General features: G+C 40.3%; 1 protein-coding gene across 6 annotated transcripts; it reads left to right on the top strand.

Moving 5' to 3' along the window:
- The first annotated feature begins 221 nt into the window (after positions 1–221).
- Positions 222–16,333, top strand: ZNF583 (zinc finger protein 583). Of its 6 annotated transcripts, none has more exons than XM_044257534.1 (5): positions 222–281; positions 1,586–1,679; positions 8,260–8,386; positions 8,674–8,772; positions 14,328–16,333. In XM_044257534.1, exons 2-5 carry the CDS (start codon positions 1,671–1,673, stop codon positions 15,800–15,802), a joined length of 1,710 nt encoding a protein of 569 aa, XP_044113469.1. In that variant the 5' UTR covers positions 222–281; positions 1,586–1,670; the 3' UTR covers positions 15,803–16,333. The 6 variants fall into 6 exon arrangements, with proteins under 6 accessions (XP_044113469.1, XP_044113470.1, XP_044113465.1 ...); XM_044257535.1 differs by lacking the exon at positions 222–281 and adding an exon at positions 286–336; XM_044257530.1 differs by lacking the exon at positions 222–281 and adding an exon at positions 350–448.
- The last annotated feature ends 7,406 nt before the right edge of the window (positions 16,334–23,739 follow it).

Raw genomic sequence — 23,739 nt, forward strand, 5'->3', positions numbered from 1 at the left:
GGCCCGGGGCTTGGAGAGCGCGCCGCACGACTCGGGGGCAGGAGCAGGAACCGCCCGCCGGGCCCCACGGAGGGCAGTCCCAGGATGCCCTGCGCCGCGCCCGGCCCGGACTCCACTTCCCAGTGGCCCCTGCGGCCGGCTCCGCTGCCCGCCCGAGCACCTCGGCCCCTTTGTGAGCCTGCCCGTCCGGCCGAGAGCGAGGCCCCGCCCCGGCCCGCGGGGCGCTGGGCTCCCGGCTGCCGCCGGTGCGGAGTGAGGTGCCGACCCGCGGGGAGGAGGCGGTGAGGACGCCGGGGGCAAGCGCGCGCCCCGGCAGGCCTGCGGGGCTGAGCGAGCGTACGAGGGGGCCTGGGACCGTGGGAGACCGTGTCGCCGTGTGTGAAACCTTGTCACCGTGTGCGTGCCCCTGTGTGTGATTGTGCGAACGTCTGTGACCATGACAGTGACGGTGAGTGTGCGGCGGTGTGGCCGGCCATGTGAGACGGCGTGAGGCTCTGGGACCTTATGTTGCTGTGACAGTGCGACCCACCGGGCGTGCACGGGTGCCAGGCTGCCGGGAGAGCTGCCCGCCCGAAGACTGTGTGGCTTCGGCGGGGTCGGGGGGCGGGGCGGGTGCTTGGGGAGGCAAGGGTGCTCCGAGCGGGGAGACTGTGTCGGGCAGGAGAGCCTGAGAGGGCCTGAGATGAAGGGGAACGCTCGGGTAGGGAAGGAGAGGGGGAGCCCCCACTCCGGGTCTGGAGGGCCGGCGAGCAGTCTCCAGCCTTCTGTGGCACGGAAGGAAGATCTTTCCTTTCCTCTCCTAGACTCTTCATGTATGTTCTTGGACAGCCCACCTACTGTGTGCTGTCCATGAACAGGCATGACTCCTGGTGCCGAGCGCCAAGCTATGCCCACCACTATGCTAAATGCCTCCTGTGGACCGTCTCAGGGTCCTCCCAGGAACGGATGGGAGCAGGTACCATTTCACCGAAGAGGAAACAGGTTTGGAGCGGTTACTGGGTCATGCAGGTTGCAGAGCTAGTGCGCGGTAGACGGTAGCCGAGGGCAGGTGTTCTGATCCCCAGACCTGGCGGTTCTTAGCATTACACGGCTTTTGAGATAATTGCTTCGCTCTTCAAGGTAGCGAGGTTTAGCGGAAAACAACTCTTGAGGAGTTTCAGTGACTGTTAATGCATAGTCCCCTCCCTCATCTCTTCTTGAGGAAACTGCTCAGAAAAGTTAAGAGATTGGTTTCCAGGTGCCGTATGTCATAAATCAGGACGGCAAGCAGTGTTCCGGGTCTTTGGCCCACTGTCGTCCAGACCAAAGGATCCCTCTGATGCCTGCTCTGTGTAAAGATGCTTTCTCTGAGGCATTGTTTGTAGCTTTATCTTATTTTGAAATAAGGGTGGTAGCATATTCTCTTTTACGATCATTATCGGGTGGGAAGACTAAAAAGTCAGACCTGGATTCCAATTGGGCTCACTAACTACCAGGGAGCCTTCAATAATTTCAGTAATTTCACTGACAGACACCTTTCCTGTATGAAGGGGGGAAATAATGCTGACTTGATAGTGCCATTTATGGTTTCTTTCTACCTCTCCAGCCTTATTTTTCCAGGCACTGCCCTTCCAGTGAGGAGCGTGAAGTAGGACAGAGGAGCTGTCATAAATTCTTAAATTCTTAAAGCCATGTCCAAGGTAAGGGAGGATTTCTTCTCCCTGAGGTGCTTTGTTTTTCAGGTTTCATAGAAACATGCTTTTCTTCTGAAATTTCCCAGCTAACAAAGCTGCATTTATTCAGTGACCTTGTACTTATGTTCTCCCAATCCAGTAAAACGTGGTCCCCAGTGAGGAGGTCCTTTTTTCCTCAGCATTTTCATCTTCATTCAAGAAACAGTTGAGCACTCCTGCAGGTTAGGTGTTCTGTTAGAAGCTCTCAGAAGCAAAAATGCATTCCTTGGTGGGATAGGAGAGTCTTCTACGTAAGGAGTTTGACTCACAGAGGTCAGGGTACATTTTGACGTGGTCATTAGCTTAGAGCTTTTTCACAGACCTAGGTTTGAGAGGAAGGCAAGACAAGACAAGGGCTGTTGGGCTATCTTAGTCACGGTGCATGACAAGATCTCTTGCTCAAGGTGATTTTGAAGAGTAGTGTGTGTTGGGTTTTGAGTTTTAAAGTGTGGGTCATGTAGGGCACTCCATCAGCTCTGAAGAATAAGGTTCTATGGGAGTGGTAAGGTCCTGTTACAGGCCGTTCTGAGTTATTAGTGGACATTCTGGGTCATCCAGTTAATATTAGTGGAATTATTTATGGAAAAATAGGATTTTCTTTTGAAAAAATGAGAATAGGAGAGAGTATTTGAATCTACATTTTAAAATAGCTGCATACATCTATAATGAAATAACAAATAGTATGGAATGGGAGCCAGAAGAAATAAATGAGAAGATCAATATCTAATGTCTAGAAATAAACACAAGTGTAAATAAGAATGGAAAATATTTATTCATTCACTGAATATAGAGTTATTAAAGACTTACTGCTATATACTACATGCTGGAAATAAACACAGTCTTTGTTTTCATGGAGTTTAATGTCTACTAGTTTGTTTATTATATGATAATGTAAGTGATGTTATTTTATTCTTTTTTTTCTTAAGTTTTAATTTGTCAGAGAGGGAGAGCACAAGCAGGGGGAGCAGCAGGCAGAGGGAGAAGCAGGCTCCCCACCAAGCAAGGATCCTGATGTGGGCCTCATCCCAGGACCCTGGGATCATGACCCGAGCCGAAGACAGATGCCTAACTGACTGAGCCACCCAAGTGTTCCTGTGATATTATTTTTAATCAGTGGAGACAGAATGGATTATTCATTTAGAAATAAGATTTCTACCTCTCAATTTGAGGTTAAATACATTCTATAGGTTAAATGTAAAAAGTAAAGCCATATGAACTGCTAGATGAAAATATAGAGAATGACTATAAAGAGGAAGATGAACCAGAAGCAGAAATCCACTAGAGCAACACTGTCCAGCAGCACTTCCTATGGTAAGGGATGTGTGGGCAGCTCAGTCGGTTAAGTGTCCGCCTTCAGCTCAGATCATGATTCCAGGGTCCTAGGATCGAGCCCCGCATTGAGTCCTTGCTTGAGGGGAACCTGCTTCTCCCTCTCCTCCCAGCTCAGTGCTGTCTCTCTAATAAATAAATAAAATCTTTAAAAAAGGAAAAAAAAAACTTCCTGTGATGATTGATGACAGTAATGTTCTATATCTGCACTGTCCCATACGGTAGCCACTAGCTACCTGTGGCTATGGAACACTTGAATATACTAGTGTGACTGAGGAACTCAATCTTTAACATTAATTTTTTTTCAATGAATTTTTATTTTAGAATACTTTTAAATTCCAGAAAAATAGTGAATAGTAGAGAATATATACCACACTCAATTTCCCTTATTTCTTTAACGTTAATTGATTTAAATTTAAATAGCCACTATTTGGCTAGTATTGTGTATTGGGCAGCATACATCTAGGCTAATAAAATAACAGAGCCAGGTGAATATAAAATAATATATGCCAGGGGCGCCTGGGTGCCTCAGTCGTTAAGCATCTGCCTTCGGCTCAAGTCATGATCCCAGGGTCCTGGGATGGAGGCCCGCATCAGGCTTTCTGCTCAGCAGGAAGCCTGCTTCTCCCTCTCCCACTCCCCCTGCTTGTGTTCACTCTCTCGCTATGTCTCTATCAAATAAATAAATAAAATCTTGAAAAAAAAACATATGCCAAGTTTTGGGTGATCTTGTCCAAGTCATTCATTTTACAGATGAGGAAAGACAGGCCAAGGGAGGAAAATTACACACCTAAGTCGCTAGTGATTGTATCAGATGTAGGCAGTTGTAACATATGTTGAAAGTCAGCGTAAATAGAGGCTGATGAATGATGATTTGAAGGGTGCGTAGAAAATAATGGAGAACCGGGGAACAGTGATGGGGTATATCATTTCCCTTTGCCTGGAACCCTCACTGGCTTCCCAATGTTCTCTCTACAGTCTACAAGGCCCTGCGTGATCCCCCTCTTGGCTACCCCAGACCTCGTGTTCTCCAGGTCTTCACCTTCCTGTGCTCCAGTCACACTGGTCAGCTTGCTGTTCCGCACACAAGCTCTTGCCTGTCTCTGGACCTTTGCATCTGCTCCTCCCTCTTTTGTAATTCTCTTCCCTTACATCTGGACATGGTTTATTCTCACCTTTAGATTGTTTTTTAAACATTACGCTTCACTGAGGTTTACCTTGACCATCTACCTCATCTAAAACAAACACGCTTCACTCTCAGTCACCCTGGTTTTTTGTCACAGTGTCACTACCTGACATTGTATCACCTGATGTTTAATGTCTTTCTCCTCTGTTAGAATCTTAACTCCACAAAAAGAGGAACTGCATTTTGTTTTACCTTTGCATTCCCAGTGCTTGGAACGCTGTAGGTAGTAGGCATTCAGGAAATATTCGTCAAACTAATACATAAAGGAACAAGACTGTGAGTTCCTCATCTGTGAGTATGATCAGAGAGGTAAGAGCCAGCTACTTCTTTTTTCCTGCTGCAAAATTGGTAATGGAAAAAGCAGAAAGCAGAGGGTATGACCTGTAGAACAGACAGAGCCCATCAGCCCAAATGCCGTTTCTGGGACCCCTCCCCAGACCTTATGAATCAGGCTCTGATGGTGAGGCCCAGGAAACTGCATTTTTATTAAGTCCAAGGATCCTTGCAACACACAGTTTTTGAAAGCCTCTCATTTCTAAAGATTATATTTAAAGGGTATCTCTATAAACACCACTTTCTTGGTTGTCAGCTGTGTGCCTCTCAGCTCTGTGCCGGCCATGATTCTCTGTACTCACAGGAAGGCACTTGAGTGGCCATGTGCCTTCCGTGGTTCCATGTGCCTCCCCAAATCCCATGTCTTCATCAAAACATTGATTTATAAAGAAATCCAGTCTGAGAATCTTTGTCTTTTAATGAGTGTTTAGTACATTTTCATTTAATGTAATTACTGACATATTTAAGCCCGTCATATTGCCGTTTGTTTTCTACTTACTCCATCTCTTCTTTGTTCCTTTATTTCTCCTTGTTTGCCTTCTTTTGATAAATCAAGTACTTTCTCCTTATCTTATTAATTACACATTATTATTCTTTAAGTGGCCACTATAGGATATTTACCCATTTCTTTTTCTTTTTAAGATTTTATTTATTTATTTGACAGACTGAGATTACAAGTAGGCAGAGAGGCAGTCAGAGAGAGGAGGAAGCAGGCTCCCTACTGAGCAGAGAGCTGGATGTGGGGCTCTATCCCCAGACCCTGGAATCATGACCTGAGCCAAGGCAGAGGCTTTAACCCACTGAGCCACCCAGGCGCCCTACCCATTTCTTTTTTTTTTTTTTAAAGATTTTATTTATTTATTTGACAGAGAGAAATCACAAGTAGATGGAGAGGCAGGCAGAGAGAGAGAGAGAAGCAGGCTCCCTGCTGAGCAGAGAGCCCGATGCGGGACTCGATCCCAGGACCCTGAGATCATGACCTGAGCCGAAGGCAGCAGCTTAACCCACTGAGCTACCCAGGCGCCCCATACCCATTTCTAATTATGTAATTATCTTCTTTCTTTCTTTCTTCCTTCTGTAATCTTCCTTCTATAATTAGTATCCTTACTACTTTCCTGGACAAAAAAAGACCTCAATAGTGGTTTAACTCCAACTTAGTAGTAGTAGTAGATATTATATTTATAGTTATTCCTTTGAGGCTCTTGATTTTTTCTTGATTTTCATGTCCATTTCCTTCTACTCGAAGAACAAGTAGTATTTCTTTGCAGGTCAACACTTTAGTCCCAGACTGAGTTATCTTTTCATTAGCTCCTAGTCTTGCTAGATCAAAAAGTGTAATTTAAAATTTTTTCTGAGGTCAAGTAAGTTTGGGAAATCCTAGTCTCAGTGGAGAGAATACCTCCTTGGATTTATTTTAAGGAAACAGAGACTTCTGTTGAGTCTTTAATTCATACAGTTGTATTATATGAGAACTGCACTGTAACATTTAAAATATTTAAAAATAGTGTGCATCACTGTTCTCACATCATAGTGAAAAATTCAGATTCATGTAAATGAAAATAAACAGGGAGTTAGTAAAGATAATGGCCTATTTATACCACGTAATGTTATCCACTTAACATAAGTGATGTTATAATGAACATGGATAGATAATCATCGACATGTCTGTATAAGGAAATATTCGAACAAATATATACTAGCTGTAAATTTTTATTGTTTCTAGGAAGAAGGGTGACATGGTGGGTAGATGTTGGGATGGAGGACTTGCACTTTATAAAAAGGAAAAATCACTGAGGGTAGAAATACTGGACATTATTTAAGTTTCCTTAATGATTATAAATTGTATGAAATTCCTGTTTTATCAAATAAAAATAAATACTAAAACATTTTAAAGATATTCAAGTCCCATTGAATGGCTAAGAGGAAAAGGTCAATCAGACAGTTGAAACCTGGAATCCATTAGTTTGTGTGTGAAGCTAAACAAGGTTTTTTAAGGACTTCAGCTAGCAAAAGCTGCCTCGTCTCTGTTTACTGAGGAAATGTGTGTAGAGCATTTTTGTTTGCACAAAATACTAGTTTATACTGAAGTGTTTGAGTTTTAATGGAATTGATGACTGACAGTAGCTAGCCTTGTCTAGGACAAGTTTCATCTTTTAAGACTCAGTTCATGTTCCCTTCCTTCCTTGAAGCTTTTACTCACTTCCCGTATTTCCCAGTGTTAAGAAGTGTTTTAGAGATGGAGGCATGTGAGATCAAGCTGATGCAAGTAACTGATGTTTCTTGTAGGCAAACTTCTGCTTCCCTTATAGTCTCCTTAAACATTTTTGTCCATTACTTGGGTACTAGCAATTCACATATGAACTCATTTTCTCCATTAAAAATGTTTCTGCATAAAATCATTGATGTGCTTAAATGCATTGTCAATTGGACCATTACTCTGCAGAGTCACACTTAATAGGAATGATGTTCATATTCAATAACCACTGAGGCAAGGGCACACACCAGAACTTACCCCAGCTGGGATACTGGAGGCTGCTGCTGTGCTGGGCATTCCCCCTTAAGTTGCTGGGTTGTGGGGAGATCTGTGATGGTCACTAGCAGGGCTCAGTGCAGTAGCTGTTTACCAACCAGTGGCATTGTTTCAGGATTTAACGAGCCAGTTCAGCCCTTCAGATGTGTACCGTTAATTGCATCTGTATATCAGCCCAGATAAGGAGCACACACTGCTCTGTGACATGCCACACCACAGCGGCGTAAAGCAAACCATATGAAAGCCCTAGGAAGTCTGCAGCAGATGTGCCTCATGCGGAAGAACACCCGTTTTGAATTTTTAGGAAGCAGACAAGGTCTTCTTCCAGGTTATAAAGATCCTTTATTCAACGGAGTATTACTTGAGAACTGTAATTTAATATTTTAAAAACTCACATATGAGACCTGCACAACTGGGTATGTTCCTCTAGTGAGAGCTGTGAGGATTTTTTGTTGTACTTCATGATCACATCTGAAATGTTCACTATCTAATAGTGCTTAAAATTACTATTATTTTATCTTTGTTACAGCTACCAACTGTCTTTGAAACTCAGTGGGGTTAGCAAGAGCTGTTGGATAATCTTACTGCCCCTGTCGTTCTCTTATGGCGTATATTCATTTAAGTTATATTTTTGCAAAATCACTGTAGAACTTGCTTAAATTTTTATTACCTGTATGTTTAGTTTTAGGAAATCAGTATTACAAGCATCAAATATATTTATGTATGTACTGATCCAGCTGGAACATTAACCATTCCATTGAAGAGCTCAGGAAATATAGGTTTGGACCACCTACAACTTACAGGGTGAAACTCATGTTCCCGCCTACTCCTTAAAGCCTTTCTTCACTGCTCTAGTCTATCCTGATTTTCTATATTGAGAAATGCATTAGCATTTAGTATGAATAACAATTATTTTGCTCATTTGCTCTTTTCCCCATCAATAGAGACTATGTTAGAAATAGTATACTTTCCATGAGAAAATATTAAAACCAAGCACAGAGAAATTTTAGAAATTGCTTGACATGTGATGTAGAGAACCTAAAATATTGCCAGAAAGTTTTGCTATATGCAATATTTCTTTCCAAAAGTACAAATTAACTCTTCAAACTATGCCATTCTGAGGTGAAAAGGCTAGTTGAGCATAAAAGAATATATTCATGTCATTTCAGGATTTGGTGACATTTGGGGATGTGGCTGTAGATTTCTCTCAAGAGGAGTGGAAATGGCTGAACCCTTCTCAGAGGAATTTGTACAGAAAGGTGATGTTGGAGAACTATAGGAGCCTGGTATCACTGGGTAAGGAGCTTCCCCAGAATTCAGAATCCACACATAGGGCTTCTTTCCAATGTTTGGGAAGCCTCCGATTTACTTCACTAAGTTACCCTTTCTTGTGCTTCCCAATATAGGCTGAGTTTGTAGAATTGGCAGCTTCACTAAACTGTTGTTACGACGTCACTTTCCCCTTTCTTCAGAATACTTCACCTTGCCCTCTGCTTCCTTCTATAATGCCCTTGACTTCCTGATGACCAAACACCTTGATCTAACTTATAGGCCCAGCTAATTCCCCCTTTATTTCTTGTAAGCAGGAGTTTCAGTTTCTAAGCCAGATGTGATCTCATTATTGGAACAAGGAAAAGAACCCTGGATGGTGAAGAAGGAGGGGACAAGAGGCACATGCCCTGGTGAGTGGGAAAGAACTAGAAAGGTAGAAGAGGCCATTGTGAGGAAAAGGTCAGCTGTTCTGAGAGGTTCCAGCTTATCATTGATGTTTCCTGGGTAATTTTTCTTTTTCTTTTTTTTTTTTTTAAAGATTTTATTTATTTATTTGAGAGAGAGACAGTGAGAGAGAGCATGAGTGAGGAGAAGGTCAGAGAGAGAAGCAGACTCCCCATGGAGCTGGGAGCCCGATGTGGGACTCGATCCTGGGACTCCATGATCATGACCTGAGCCGAAGGCAGTCGTCCAACCAACTGAGCCACCCAGGCGCCCCTCCTGGGTAATTTTTCTTAAAGGCGTAAGGCCTGGGAGGAAGCACTGAGGTGCCATTAGCATGATCTCCCTAACTTTTTCTCCTTGTATATATTCTCTCACAAATTATGTTCTTCTCTGATAACCTTTTCCTATTCTCTGGGTCCAAGATGTCAGTGTCTGCTTGCTATTGCTTTTTAGTTTTGCATAAGTTGCTCCATCGTACTTTAAAAAATCTAGACACAGCAATGTCTATTTTTTCATTTTCAGTCACTCATTCCTTTTAGAATGAAGGTTTGATTCATCTATTCATTCACTTATTCTTTTACCAAGATTCATTTAGTGTTTGAGAAAATTATTCTGCTAAATTCTCAAGATTATTCAGAGGCTTATTAACCATCACAGAAAGAATTTCCAGTTATATTTTCAAGTCTGGGTAACTGGAAAGTGAGATGGTTTAATAGAAAAAAGAATATGCTGGTAGGGGGGAAAGATGATAATTTGACTTAGGACATGAGACTTATTTTTACAAGATGGAGAAACTTCTGAGTGAAGAAACACAGCATGCCACTAGATGGGGACAGGCTAAGAAAAAAGTGATTTAGAGATGCCAGTATGAATGGATGAGATCACTTAGTTTTACAGTTTGAGATAAAACCTGGCATGAGGGCCTTTTTGGGAAAGTGGATCTTTGACAACTTTCTGAATGTTCTCTCTAGTAGTCTCTTTACAGTTTCTGTGTTGGGTGAAATTTTACAAATTTTTACTTTTCCAAATAACTGTCTCTTAATTTATGTTATCAAATGTATTTCCATGAATCTGAAGAATATAATCTTATAATTCTTTTTTTATAGCTATAGTTTTCAACTTTATTTTGTATAGCTGTTCTTTTTAAAAAAATTATTAGGTAAGCTAGACATTAATTTTATTTTTAAAATCCAGCTTTATGGATTTATTAGTGTTACCATTATTCACTTTTTTTTTTAAAGATTTTATTTTATTTATTTATTTGACAGAGAGAGATCACAAGTAGACAGAGAGGCAGGCAGAGAGAGAGAGGGAAGCAGGCTCCCCGCTGAGCAGAGAGCCCGATGCGGGACTCGATCCTAGGACCCCGAGATCATGACCCGAGCCAAAGGCAGCGGCTTAACCCACTGAGCCACCCAGGCGCCCCCATTATTCACTTTTCCAATTCTTTATTTTCTGCTTTCCCTAATGCAATTATTCTCATTTTCTTAGGTTTATTTTTTTTCTCCATTTTGCTGAAACAAATGCGTAATCTATTTGTTTACTTGTCTTATTCACTAATTAGGGGCTATGAATTTTCCTCTGAAATATAGCTTCAGCTGTCCTCCAGATACTCTAATACTCACTACTTTTGTTATTGCTGTTTCCTAGATAACTTACTTTTTAAAAAATTCTCTTTTACATAAGAGTTGTTTAAAAGTAAGTTTTCTGGGGTCACCTGGATGGCTCAGTCAGTTAAACATCATCTCTTGATTTTGGGTCATGATCTCAGAGTCATGGGATTGAGCCCTGCGTGGGGGCTCTCTGCTGAATGGGAAGTCTGAGTGTCTCTCTCTCCCTCTCCCCTTCTCCTCTCATATTCACATGCTCTCTCTCTCCTTCTGTGGAATGAATAAATAAATCTTAAAAAAAAAGAAATTTTTCTGGTTTTAATGTATTTTGATCAAATAGGACTAGTATTAATTCTTTGACACTTAAGGATTTTGTATGGCATAATATATAGTTGGTGTCTGTAAAATGTTCCATAGGTTCCAAGGTTAAGTTCTATTTTCAGTGTTAAGAGCCTATTACATGAGTTTTACTATTCCTATGTTATTGAAGTCTATCTTTACTTACCTTTCTTGTTTCCATCTATTTTTTTCTTAATAACTTTATTAAGGAATTATTACATGTAGTAAATTGCATCCATATACTCCTACAATGTGATGAATTCTGACTGTTGTATACACCCATGAAACCATTACCACAGTCAAGAAATACAGTATTTCCATCACCCCCAAAAGACCGCCTGTGCCACGTTGCAGTCCATTTTTGTCCTCCTGGCTTCAAACACTAATCTGATCTTTGTCATTTTAGACTAGTTTCCATATGAACTAAATGGATTCATATAATATATATTGTTGTGTCTGGTTTATTTTACTCATAATTTTGAAAATCACCCAAATTTTTGCATGTATGACTACTCTATGCATTTTATTGCTGAGTAGTATTCTACTGTGTAGACATCCCATGCTTTGTGTTTCCTTTCATCTGTTCATGGGCAGTTGGATTGTTTCAGGTTTTGGCTATTATAAATAAAGCTGCTGTGAAGCTATCATACATAGGACTTTGAGTGCATGTATGTTGTCATTTCTCTTGGGTAAATATCTGAACGTGCAAAGAGTTATACAAAAGGAATAGGTTTAACTTTCTAAGAAGCTGCCAGTTTTCCAAAGTGTACCATTTTCATCCCCAACAGCAATGTATGAGACTTCCATTTCCTCTGTATCTACACACCTTTGTATTTTCAGTTTTTACTTTTACTCATTCTGATGGTTGTGTTGTGGTATCTCATTGTGGTTTTTATATGCAATTCTCTGATGACATAATGTTGAATGTCTTTTCATGTGCTTATTGACCATTCATATCTTTTATTAAGTGTTCAAATCTTTTGCCCATGTTTTAAGAAGATTTATTTATTTGACAGTGATCACAAGTAGGCAGAGAGCCGGTGGGGCGGGGGGGCACGAGAAAGCAGGCTCCCTGCTGAGCATAGAGCCCGATGCGGGGCTTGATTCCAGGACCCTGAGATCACGACCAGAGCCAAAGTCAGAGGCTTAACCCACTAAGCCATCCAGGTGCCCTTGCCCATGTTTTATTGTTTTGTTTTTCTCATAAGCAAATTGTTAAGAGTTCTTTATGTAATTTTTTTAAAAGATTTTATTTATTTATTTGACAGAGATCACAACTAGAGATCACAAGACAGAGAGGCAGGCAGAGAGAGAGGGGAAAGCAGAAAGCCTGATGTGGGGCTTGATCCCAGCACCCTGGGATCATGACCTGAGCTGAAGGCAGAGGCTTAACCAACTGAGCCACCCAGGCAACCTATAAATAGAATTCTTAAGAATTCCATTTTTCACTTGCTTGTTGCTAGTATGCAAAAATGTAAATTGATTTTTATATTAACTTTATATCTTATGATCTTGATAGATTATTGTCTACAGTTTATTTCTTCCTTTCTAATCTTACAGGTTTTTTTTCCTTGACTTACTGCAGTAGCAAGGACCATCTTCTACAACGTTGAAAAGAATTATTAGGAGTAGATAGACTTGGATTATTCTCAATCTTAAGGGAAAATGCATTCAGTCCTTCACCATTAAGTTGATGTTTCATAGATGCCCTTTATCAGCTTTTTTTTGTTTTGTTTTGTTTTTGCCCTTTATCAATTTGACAAAGTTTTCTATTCCTGGTTTTGCTAAGAAGTTTTATAATAAACAGATGTTGAATTTAGCCAAATACTCTTTCTACATCTATTGAAATAATCATATGATTTTCCACCTTTAATCTGTTAATGTGGTGAATTACACTGGCTTTCACATATTAAACCAATCTTGCATTCCTGGGATAAGCTCTTCTTAGTAATTATACTTTCATATTTTCCTGGATTTGATTTGCAGTAATTTTACTAAAGTTTTTACATTTATGTTCATGCATTACATTGTTTTATAAATCATTAATAGGAACTTTGGTTTTATTATAAATGTGAGAAACCACTGGAAAGTCTTGAGCAGAATACATGATTTGATTGGGGAATGGAAAGAAGGTGGCAAGTTAAGCCCTGTGGCAGGTTCATAAAATCAAGCAGTTTGATACAAAATTACTTTTTGTAAGTAGGCTCCACACTCTAGAGTCCAATGTGGAGCTTGAACTCACAACCCTGAGATCAAGACCTGAGCTGAGATCAAGAGTTGGACACTTAACTGACTAAGCCACCCAGGTACCCTATATAAAATTACTTTCATGTGAAGGCATTTTAGCTTGGGGTCAAAACTGAAAATTTACATTTCATGGGCACCTGGGTGGCTCATTTGGTTACACATCTGCCTTTGGCTCAGGTCCCGATCCTGGAGTCTTGGGATGGAATCCTGCATTGAGGTCCCCACTCCGTTGGGAGTCTGCTTCTTCCTCTCCCTTTGCCCTTCCCCCAACTTGTGCTCACTAGCTCTCTCAAATAAATAAAATATTTTTTAAAAATTTACATTTTGTTGAAATATATCACATAGAAAATGCCTGACAAGAAGAATTTTTTAAAAAAAGATTTTATTTATTTATTTGACAGACAGAGATGACAAGCAGGCATAGAGGCAGGCAGAGAGGAGGAAACAGGCTCCACGCTGAGCAGAGAGCCTGATTCGGGACTTGATCCCAGGACCCTGGGATCACAACCTGAGCCGAAGGCAGAGGCTTAATCCACTGAGCCACGCAGGCGCCCAAGAAGACTTTTTTTTTAAAAAGTATGCTGCACACCCAATTTGGGGCTTGAACTAATGACCCCAAGAGAAAGACACATGCTCCACTGACTGAGCCAGCCATATGCCCCCAAAAAAGACATTTTCTAAGCTACAGAAGTTTAGCCATAGTTGGCATGTACAACCTAAAGCAAATAATAGTACCTGGTGTATCTCTGGGTTTGGGGATCTTATGGAAATTTTTTTTTCAGCCACACTGACCTTATGAAATTGACTTTTTAAAGATAATGAACTTAGCTTGAATGAAATATAACCTGAGGCAAGGAAGGAAGGGTATTTGGAGACTGTAATATTAAATTAGATTAAAAATTATTGGGATTTTAAATAGCTTCTTCAGTTTCTAATTTATATCCAAATTCTTAGTTTTTCATTCTTTATAATCTCATACGTTTTATTTTATTTCAAGGATTCTTATTATTTATTTGACAGAGAGAGACACAGTGAGAGAGGCAACACAAGCAGGGGGAGTGGGAGAGAGAGAAGCAGACTCCCCACAGAGTAGGGAGCCTGATGCAGGGCTCAAACCCAGGACCCTGGGATCACGACCTGAGCCAAAGGCAGATGCTCAACAACTGAGCCACACAGGTGCCCTAATCTCATACTTTTTAGACTGCATCCAAAAGCTGTTAAATCCCCAAACTTCTTATGTATTTTATTCACCAATTTTTCTTTTAGAAGTTCTTCTCTTCTGATGAACAAATACAAAAGACGTTTGTTTTCTTGATATCTTTTAGATTGGGAGTATACATTTGAAAACAATGAGTTTTCATCAAAGCAAGTTATTTATGAAGAAACGTCCAAACTAGTGAAAATGGGAAGAAGCCATCTTAGTTACAGCCTTGACTGCCGCAGTTTGAGAGAAGACTATAAAAGTGAGAACTGGCTTAAGAACCAGTCAGGAAGTCAGGAAGTACATTCCAGAGAATTGATCATCACTCATAAAGAAATCCTTACTGAAGATCCAAGTAATGAATATACTAAATCTTGGCAAACTTTCCATCAGGATGCAATATTTGATATACAAAAGACTTTTCCCACCAAAGAAAGAGTACATAAGCATGAACCACAAAAGAGAAGTTACCGGAAAAAATCTGTTGAAATGAAACATAAAGTCTATATACAGAAGAAACTTTTGAAATGTAATGAATGTGAGAAAGTTTTCAACCAGAGCTCATCCCTTACTCTTCATCAGAGAATTCATACTGGAGAGAAACCCTATGCATGTGTTGAATGTGGGAAAACCTTCAGCCAAAGTGCAAACCTCGCTCAACATAAGAGAATACATACTGGTGAGAAACCCTATGAATGTAAAGAATGTAGGAAAGCCTTCAGCCAGAATGCACACCTTGCTCAACATCAGAGAGTTCATACTGGAGAGAGACCTTATCAGTGTAAAGACTGTAAAAAAGCCTTCAGTCAGATTGCACACCTGGCTCAACATCAGAGAGTTCATACTGGAGAGAGACCTTTTGAATGTATTGAATGTGGAAAAGCCTTCAGTAACGGTTCATTTCTTGCTCAGCATCAGAGAATTCATACAGGAGAGAAACCCTATGTATGTAATGTGTGTGGGAAAGCCTTTAGCCATCGTGGATACCTAATTGTACATCAGAGAATTCATACTGGAGAGAGACCGTATGAATGTAAGGAATGTAGGAAAGCTTTCAGCCAATATGCACACCTTGCTCAACATCAGAGAGTTCATACTGGAGAAAAACCTTATGAATGCAAAGTATGCAGGAAAGCCTTCAGCCAGATTGCATACCTTGATCAACATCAGAGGGTTCACACTGGAGAGAAACCCTATGAGTGTGTTGAATGTGGGAAGGCCTTTAGCAATAGTTCGTCACTTGCACAACATCAGAGAAGTCATACTGGAGAAAAACCTTATATGTGCAAGGAATGTAGGAAAACATTTAGCCAGAATGCAGGCCTTGCTCAACATAAGCGAATTCATACTGGAGAGAAACCTTATGAATGTAACATTTGTGGGAAGGCCTTTAGCTATAGTGGATCTCTTACTCTACATCAAAGAATTCATACAGGAGAGAGACCCTATGAATGTAAGGATTGCAGAAAATCTTTCAGGCAGCGTGCCCATCTTGCCCAGCATGAGAGAATTCATACTATGGAGTCATTCTTGACTCCTTCCACTCCCTCACCCTCCATGTCCAATCAGTTGCCAAGACCTGTTGGTTTTATCTCCTAAATATGCCTTGAATCTGACTCCTTTAATCCATTTCCATTCCATCATCTTTGTCCATTACACAGTAATCTACTTCATATGCACTATGGAAATAGCTTCTGATGGGTCTCCCTGTATTTACCATTTCCTTTGTCAGTTGCCTCCACTGTGGTCAAACTTGTATTTTAAAGGTTCGTATCACTTCCTCATTGATACCCTTCACTGGTACCCCATAGTTCTTAGGTAAAAGCACACATTCCTCAGAACAGCCTAAAAGACCCTCCTGCCCCAAATACCTTGTCTCAGTATACCTTCCAAAGAACCAATTTCATGTCAAAATCCATCTCCTTCTTTGGCTATTTATCCAGAATTAAGAACTCATATTCCAGCATCAAACCAATCTGGGTTCTGATCCCTGCTCTTCCATTTTCTAAACCTCTAGTTTCAGAGAAACATTTTGTTCTTTGTAAGGTTCAGTCTTCTTATTTATATTATGGAAATAATAGTACTACCTCAAAAGCTGACGGGAGGATTAAATGAGAGAATGCATGTAAATTGCTCAGAGTGCCTAGCATAATCATTTAATAAATGTTACCATAAAATAAAAAGATGCTGTGGTATACAAAGAGGACCTGATCATCTCAGAAAGGTTCATCTGAGAAACAAAATCAGCAGCAGTTCAAGACTGAAGAGATTATAAAGAACTGCGATTAGGAACAGTTCTGAAGGTGGGTGATAAGGGTATCTAACACAGTAGCACTGATGTTGAAGTCCATAATGATATAGAGTAAGGCATGACTTTGTTGGTAAGAAGAACTAACTTCATTAGATACTCAACAGTTCTAAGAAGCCAGATTTTAAAAATCAGAAATAAAAAGTAGGATTTACTGAGATATATTCATCATTTGCAGTAAGACAAAGGCAAAATAGATATTTTTTTAAAAAGAAAAATCAATAACCAAAGAATAGAAAATAAAATATAAATTTGATGCCCTCTCCTAATTCCAGGTGGTTGAACTATATTAAATCCATGTTGTTTAAAACTGAAAATAGGGGCACCTGGGTGGCTCAGTGGGTTAACCCCTGCCTTTGGCTCAGGTCATGATCTCAGGGTCCTGGGATCGAGTCCCACATCGGGCTCTCTGCTCAGCAGGGAGCCTGCTTCCTCCTCTCTCTCTGCCTGCCTCTCTGCCTACTTGTATCTCTCTCTGTCAAATAAATAAATAAAATCTTAAAAAAAAAACCATAATTTAAAACTGAAAATATTGTTAAGGTAGTTTTAAACTAGAATTCCTAAAACTAGAGGAGAAGAAAATTACAGACCAATACTCATAAACTGGTGGCCCACAAACATGTTTGACTTGGTACTCATCAAGTTTAAGATGAATTAAAAAAAAAAAAGAATACAAATACCTTTATTTGGGCATGTGTTTTCCAGTTCTCCACAGTTCAAACCATTCCTCCTTCCTGTATATCGGATTTATTTTACATTTTGTATTACTTCCTGACTCCTGGAGGCTTTGAATATGCAATCACCTTAGTAACTAATTCACATATGAATATAGGTACAAAGAAACTGATGAAATGGAGGGTGAAAATGAAGACTTGAATAGACACTTTATCCTGCAGGGGAAGACTATTCTCAAGATGTTAGAAGGCCCAAAATTAATCTACAGATTCTTTGTACCTATCAAAATCCTAAGAAGAATTTTTTAAGGTCTGAAACATTGTGTGCATGTGAACATACACACCTATTCATTCTTACAAACACATATATAAATAAAAGTAATTTGTCAGTGGCTTAACAGTATCGTTAAAACTGATTCTGCTCTGTACAAAACCAGTTTCTTCAATCTTTTATCCAAATGTGTATGAGTTATTAGAGGACACAGTAACATAATTCATAATCATAATTCCTAAACAAGATATGAGATCCAGAAGCAACACACATAAGATTCTAGGTTTGACTATGTAAGAACTTTATTAGGCTTTTATATAGTCAAGAGTATAAACACAGAGTTTTTAAATATCAGTATTAGAAGTAATTATTACAACATACATGAAATCTATATCCTTAACATAAAAGTGCTCCTACAAATCACTTAGAAAATGACACTACTATTCCTATGGCAAAGGATATAAAGAAGTAACAGGGAATGAATGTAAGATAAATAATGAACGTCACTAGAATCAGAAGAAATACAAGTTAAACCAATGAACTATCCATCTGTCAATATCAGATTGATAAAAAATACACATTGCAAAAACAGGAAAGGAGTACATGTGGGAGTATGAATTTGTACACATTTTTGGAAAGGCAACGTGTCAATATCAGAATTTTCATTAGAAAAATCAAGATTTTCTTTTGTAGTTAACAAACAGTATATAAATTTAACTTCCTTCCATATCCCATTAAATGGATAATACAATGTAAAAGATACCAAAGTTCAGAAAACAGGGTTATCAGTGGATGAAAAGAGAAACAAATAAAAGACAAAAGGGAGGAGAGTGTTCCTTCATGAAATGTAGCAGAGGCTGCTGCGACCTGAAATGTTTGAATGATAGGGATTTCAGTAACAGGAGCCACTCTGTTACTCCAAATGCTGTGTACATCCCCAGAGGACATTGAACTTCAAGCTGGTTTGTATATTGAGGCTGGGGGTTGTGGGGAGGTTGGTAATGAGGAAAAACAATGACAAGACTGTGAAAGGCTTTTCTGTGTGGAAGCCAACAGTTTCCTCACTCCACCCTCTCTTCTAGAAATTGAATAGGATCCTTACTTCAGACCATCTACAAAAAGGGAGTTCCAATTGATTAAAATCTTAAATGTAAAACTAACAAGTAAAAGTATTATAAGAAAATACAGTAGGATATATTAATTGGTGTCGGACATAGGTTTGTAAAAAAGAAAATACTCTTAAAATATAAAACAACAAAAAGGAGGAAATTCTTTGTAATATAATACAAAGGGAAAGATGTAAGAACACCTATAAATAAGCAAAGGCCAATTAAGCAAGTATAAAAATGGACAAAATACGAGAATAGGCAAATCATAGAAGAAACAGGTAGCTGATGAGTCTCTGCTAACCTCACTGGTATTGAAATGCCAATTTAAATAGTGTACTCTGAAAGAGTGGCGGCTGCACGGAGCAGGAAGAACTCCTCACTGCCACTTCGGAGGCAGTGAAGTTTTTAAGGTGTTCACCACAGTCCAGTCCCTTTGGAGGGCAGTATGATTAGTATGTGAAACATTGGAAACAATCTAAAGTTCCATGGGGCTTGACCAGAAATATCAGCAGCAGTTTGAAACAATGCACCAAGGATACCGACTTGGATGGATTTGACTAAAGGACATTGAAACAGCAAATTTGGTAGACTTGCGTAGTATTAAATGTTTTTAAAACCTTTCTAATGCATTTAAATAAGTGTGCAAATGTTTCAAAAAGGTTCTGGAGAGACACTTCCAAATGATAAGTGTTCCTTCTAGGGAGGAGACTGGGATTGGATATTCTGGTTAAGAGGACCCTTCCTATTCGGGAAACTGATCTATATGTACCTAGGGTAAACAAGCCGTATCATTTTTTTTTAAAGTAATTTCTACACCCAATGTGGGGCTCAAACAACACCAGGACAAGAGTCACATACTCTATTGACTGAGCCAGCCAGATACCACAAGCCATATCATTCTTGAATATTGGAACATTTAAGGATCATAACATGAAGAAAACTATCAGGATGATAAGGACCAAAAGACAGAACTAAACCTACAGTGAAGAAAGTTATGTAATGATAGAAGAAAACTATAAATTTATGTCGGATTTGAACAGGTAAATATGGAAAGCTATAAAAAAAAGAATTAGATGGACGTCTGGGTGGTTCAGTTGGTTAAGTCCACTGTCGGCTCAGGTCATGATCTTCTTGGGATCAAGCCACATGTCAGGCTCCCTGGTGAGCAGGGACTCTGCTTCTTTCTCTACCCCTCCCCAGGCTTGTGCTCTCTCAAATAAATAATTAAAAAAAGAATTAGATAGTATTGTACACCTGAAACTAATATTTAAACAATGCTAACTAAATGCTGGAATTAAAATGTTTAAAAATCACTTTTTTAAAGAAGAATATGTACAGAAAATAATCACCCGTTTTCTAGGAAGGAAAGATAAGTCAGAACGCCTAAGAATGAAAAGATGTTATTGCTGTAATAAACTTAATAGAAGTTTAGGGGCGCCTGGGTGGCTCAGTGGGTTAAAGCCTCTGCCTTCAGCTCAGGTCATGATCCTAGGGTCCTGGGATCAAGCCCCGCATCGGGCTCTCTGCTCAGCAGGAAGCCTGCTTCCTCCTCTCTCTCTCTTTCTCTCTCCCTGCCTCTCTGCCTACTTGTGATCTCTGTCAAATAAATAAAACCTTTAAAAAAAAAAACAATAGAAGTTTAAAGGAAAATTAAGAAAACTTCCCAAATTCATAAAAAGAAAATAAGAAACAAAAGGACATAGAAGTTTAATTAATAGGAGTTTCAGAAAAGTTTACAGAGAAAATATAAGGGATATACCAAATAAATGATTGGGAATCTTTTTTTTTTTTTTAGATTTTATTTATTTATTTGACAGAGATCACAAGTAGGCAGAGAGGCAGGCAGAGACAGAGAGAGGGGGAAGCAGGCTCCCCGCTGAGCAGAGAGCCTGATGTGGGGCTCGATCCCAGGACCCCGGGATCATGACCCGAGCCGTAGGCAGAGGCTTTCACCCACTGAGCCACCCTGGCGCCCCAGATTGGGAATCTTTCCAAACTGAAGAAAGTTATGAATGTTCAGCTTGGAATAGCTCACTGAGTGTTGGGCAGGCTGAACTGGCAAAAACCACAAATATAACAGAAAAAAAAGACATTGAGAAATATGCTTGTGAAATTTCAGAATACTGAAGATGAAACCATCCTAAAAAGCTTTTAAAAAAAAAGATGAATGTCTCCTAAAAAGAATATTCAAAATAGTGTAGCCTTCCCTCCTGTTAGCAGTATTAGCTAACAATACGGGACAGCACCTTCCAAGTTCTGAGGTAAAATTACTTTGACTCAAAAAGTCTATACTCAAGCAACAATAAAGCACGAGGCCAAACACTGATATTCTGTATAAGTGGTTTTCTTTGGTTTACTCTCCTTTACCCTTTATTAGGGTATAAAGGATCAGCTTTAGTAAAATTTAGATGGGGCGGGAAGGAGGCAACAGGAAAGGCTTCAATAAACAACAGAGCTAACCTGGGAAAGCGGTGTTGAGGACGACTAGGAGGATCGCTCCACAACAGACCAAATTACTGGAAGGCTAGGAACTCAGGGACTCCGTGAATCTTCAGGAAGATTGGAACAGGTTACGTTAAGTATGAAGTTGGAGGATTTTAGCAATATGCTGAAGACAAGTTTTCCTTAGGAAAAAGGAAAGAAAGGCAATTATTGGTTCTGGGAAAAACAAAGGGGAAACTATACCCGTTATCAGGTCTGAATATAAAACAAGCCCACATGAAATGTGGTGTGATTCTGGATATAAAAAAAATTAACTCCATTTAACTGATATTAGGAAGAAACTTCTTTAAGCACAGACTGGGATCATAACACTGGACCTACAGAGAAATGTAACCACGTATTACTTGGCTCCAACTGTTCAGAGAATATTTACCTCGTCATAATGACCAAGTGCTATTTTATTTCCAAGTTTATAATATAGTCACATAAGTCTGCCTCTGTGTGTGTGTGTGTGTGTATATATATGTATATGTATATATATACATACACACCTATTTATTATCTTTTTCATAATTTAAAAGGCAAAATGTAGCTGATAGATTGGATGGTGGGTGGTTGATAGCAATAATGAGACTGAACGAATCCAGGATGAGGGCCAATATTCTGATAGAGGGGATTCAAGAGATCTGCATAAAGTTGATAGAATAAGAAATAAAGGTTAGCTCTATTTCAAAGTAAAATACAACAGAAGAGTGAATATATAATTCACTTGGTGGGATGAGTTAAATTCTTACCGTTCCTAAGAAAAATTACTAAAAAGTCTATAAAGTTGATAACTGGAGAAACAGCAACTGCCATAAAGATTCCGACAGAGGGGCACCCGCATGGCTCAGGCGGTGAAGTGTCTGCCTTCGACTCAGGTCATGATCTCAGGGTTCTGAGGTCAAGCTCTGGGTCTGGCTCCCAGCTTAGCTTGCTCCTCTGCCCCTCCCGCTGCTCAGCTCATGTGCTCTCTCTCTCTCTCTCTCTCTTTCTCTCACACACACACACACACACACACACAAAGATTCTGATAGAAACCTAATTCCACTTAGCTCAGGAAAAGGTATTTGCTGGTCCGTGTAACTGAAGGGTGTCATGTGGACATGCTACGGCTTCAGGCAAGTGCTCTGACTCGTCAGAGATTAACAGCTCTGCTTTCAGTTGTTTCATTCTCTGTCAGGCTCTTTCTTGGTGGTGGTGGGGGTCGCATCTGATATTAGACTTAAAAGGTCCTTGGAGCTTTTAGTTGTTGTTTTTAAGATTTTATTTATCTGACAGAGAGAGCACACAAGCAGGGGGAGGGCCTGACGGAGAGGGAGAAGCAGCGGGAGCCCAACATGGGGCTCGATCCCAGGACACTGAGATCATGACCTGAGCCGAAGGCAGACCCTTAACCGACTGAGCCACTCAGATGCCCCTCCTTAAAGCTTTTAATCTCAAAAGGAAGGTGATCTTCCTTCTCTTAGCCTCCATATCAGAGAGAAAGATTAGGATTTGTTCAGTTTAGACTATGTGCCCACTCTGGACCAACCAATGGGTCCATGGCATGGGACACTCTGGCCAGTGAGTGTTCAATGCACATGCCTCCAGCAGCAGGGTTAGGTCACTGGATCGAACAGTTAACAAAATTCCCGTGGAGGGGGAGCAGGGTGGAGGGAGGTTGAGATTCAGTTCCCATAAAGAAAAAACTTGACCTTGGGGTGCCTGGGTAGCTCAGTGGGTTAAAGCCTCTGCCTTCGGCTCAGGTCATGATCTCAGGGTCCTGGGATCGAGCCCCACATCGGGCTCTCTGCTCGGCAGGGAGCCGGCTTCCTCCTCTCTCTCTGCCTGCCTCTCTGCCTACTTGTGATCTCTGTCAAATAAATAAATAAAATAGTTTAAAAAAAAAAAAAGAAAAAAGAAAAAACTTGACCTGAACTGACACGAGGGCATTTATTACCTAAATGTGTGAATATTTGTATGTTTTGCTGCAGAAAGAGTGTGTTTGATTAGGTGGTGCTGCCTCAGACCTTGCAGTAAGAATAAATTAAATTGCTGAGGGCCAAGGGGCCTAAGTGCACTCTAACTTGTCATGCGGCTATCTTGCCAGTAACCCCAAAATGGCTGCATGCTAGACAAGGCCACCTCAACAGCAGGAGACGAGGGCTTGGGTGACAAGTGGTTGAGCCTCATCACCTGGACGATTCCTGCCGGAAGACTTCAGGGGAGCCCCTTTTAAAACCCTCCAAAGGCGGCTTCCTTCACAGAAGGTGTCAGAGACAACCAACAGAGAGTGAAGCCGCTTCCATAAAGGACAGAAGACCTGATCCACAGGGGACTGCCTTTAAGTGAGGAAACTTCATTTTCACCCCACCCTTCCACTGTAAGTGCTACATACCCGTAAGGAGGCAAATTCAAACTTATTTATTTATTTATTTATTTATTTATTTATTTATTTTAAAAGATTTTATTTATTTATTTGACAGAGAGAAATCACAAGTAGATGGAGAGGCAGGCAGAGAGAGAGAGAGGGAAGCAGGCTCCCTGCTGAGCAGAGAGCCCGATGCGGGACTCGATCCCAGGACCCGGAGACCATGACCTGAGCCGAAGGCAGTGGCCTAACCCACTGAGCCACCCAGGCGCCCCTTCAAACTTATTTATGAGACTCCTCTAAATATATTTACTAATTTTGGAATTTAAAGTGGAGGGAT

The sequence above is a fragment of the Neovison vison genome, chromosome 7 (assembly GCF_020171115.1).
Source record: "Neovison vison isolate M4711 chromosome 7, ASM_NN_V1, whole genome shotgun sequence".
Taxonomy (NCBI): Eukaryota; Metazoa; Chordata; class Mammalia; order Carnivora; family Mustelidae; genus Neogale; species Neogale vison.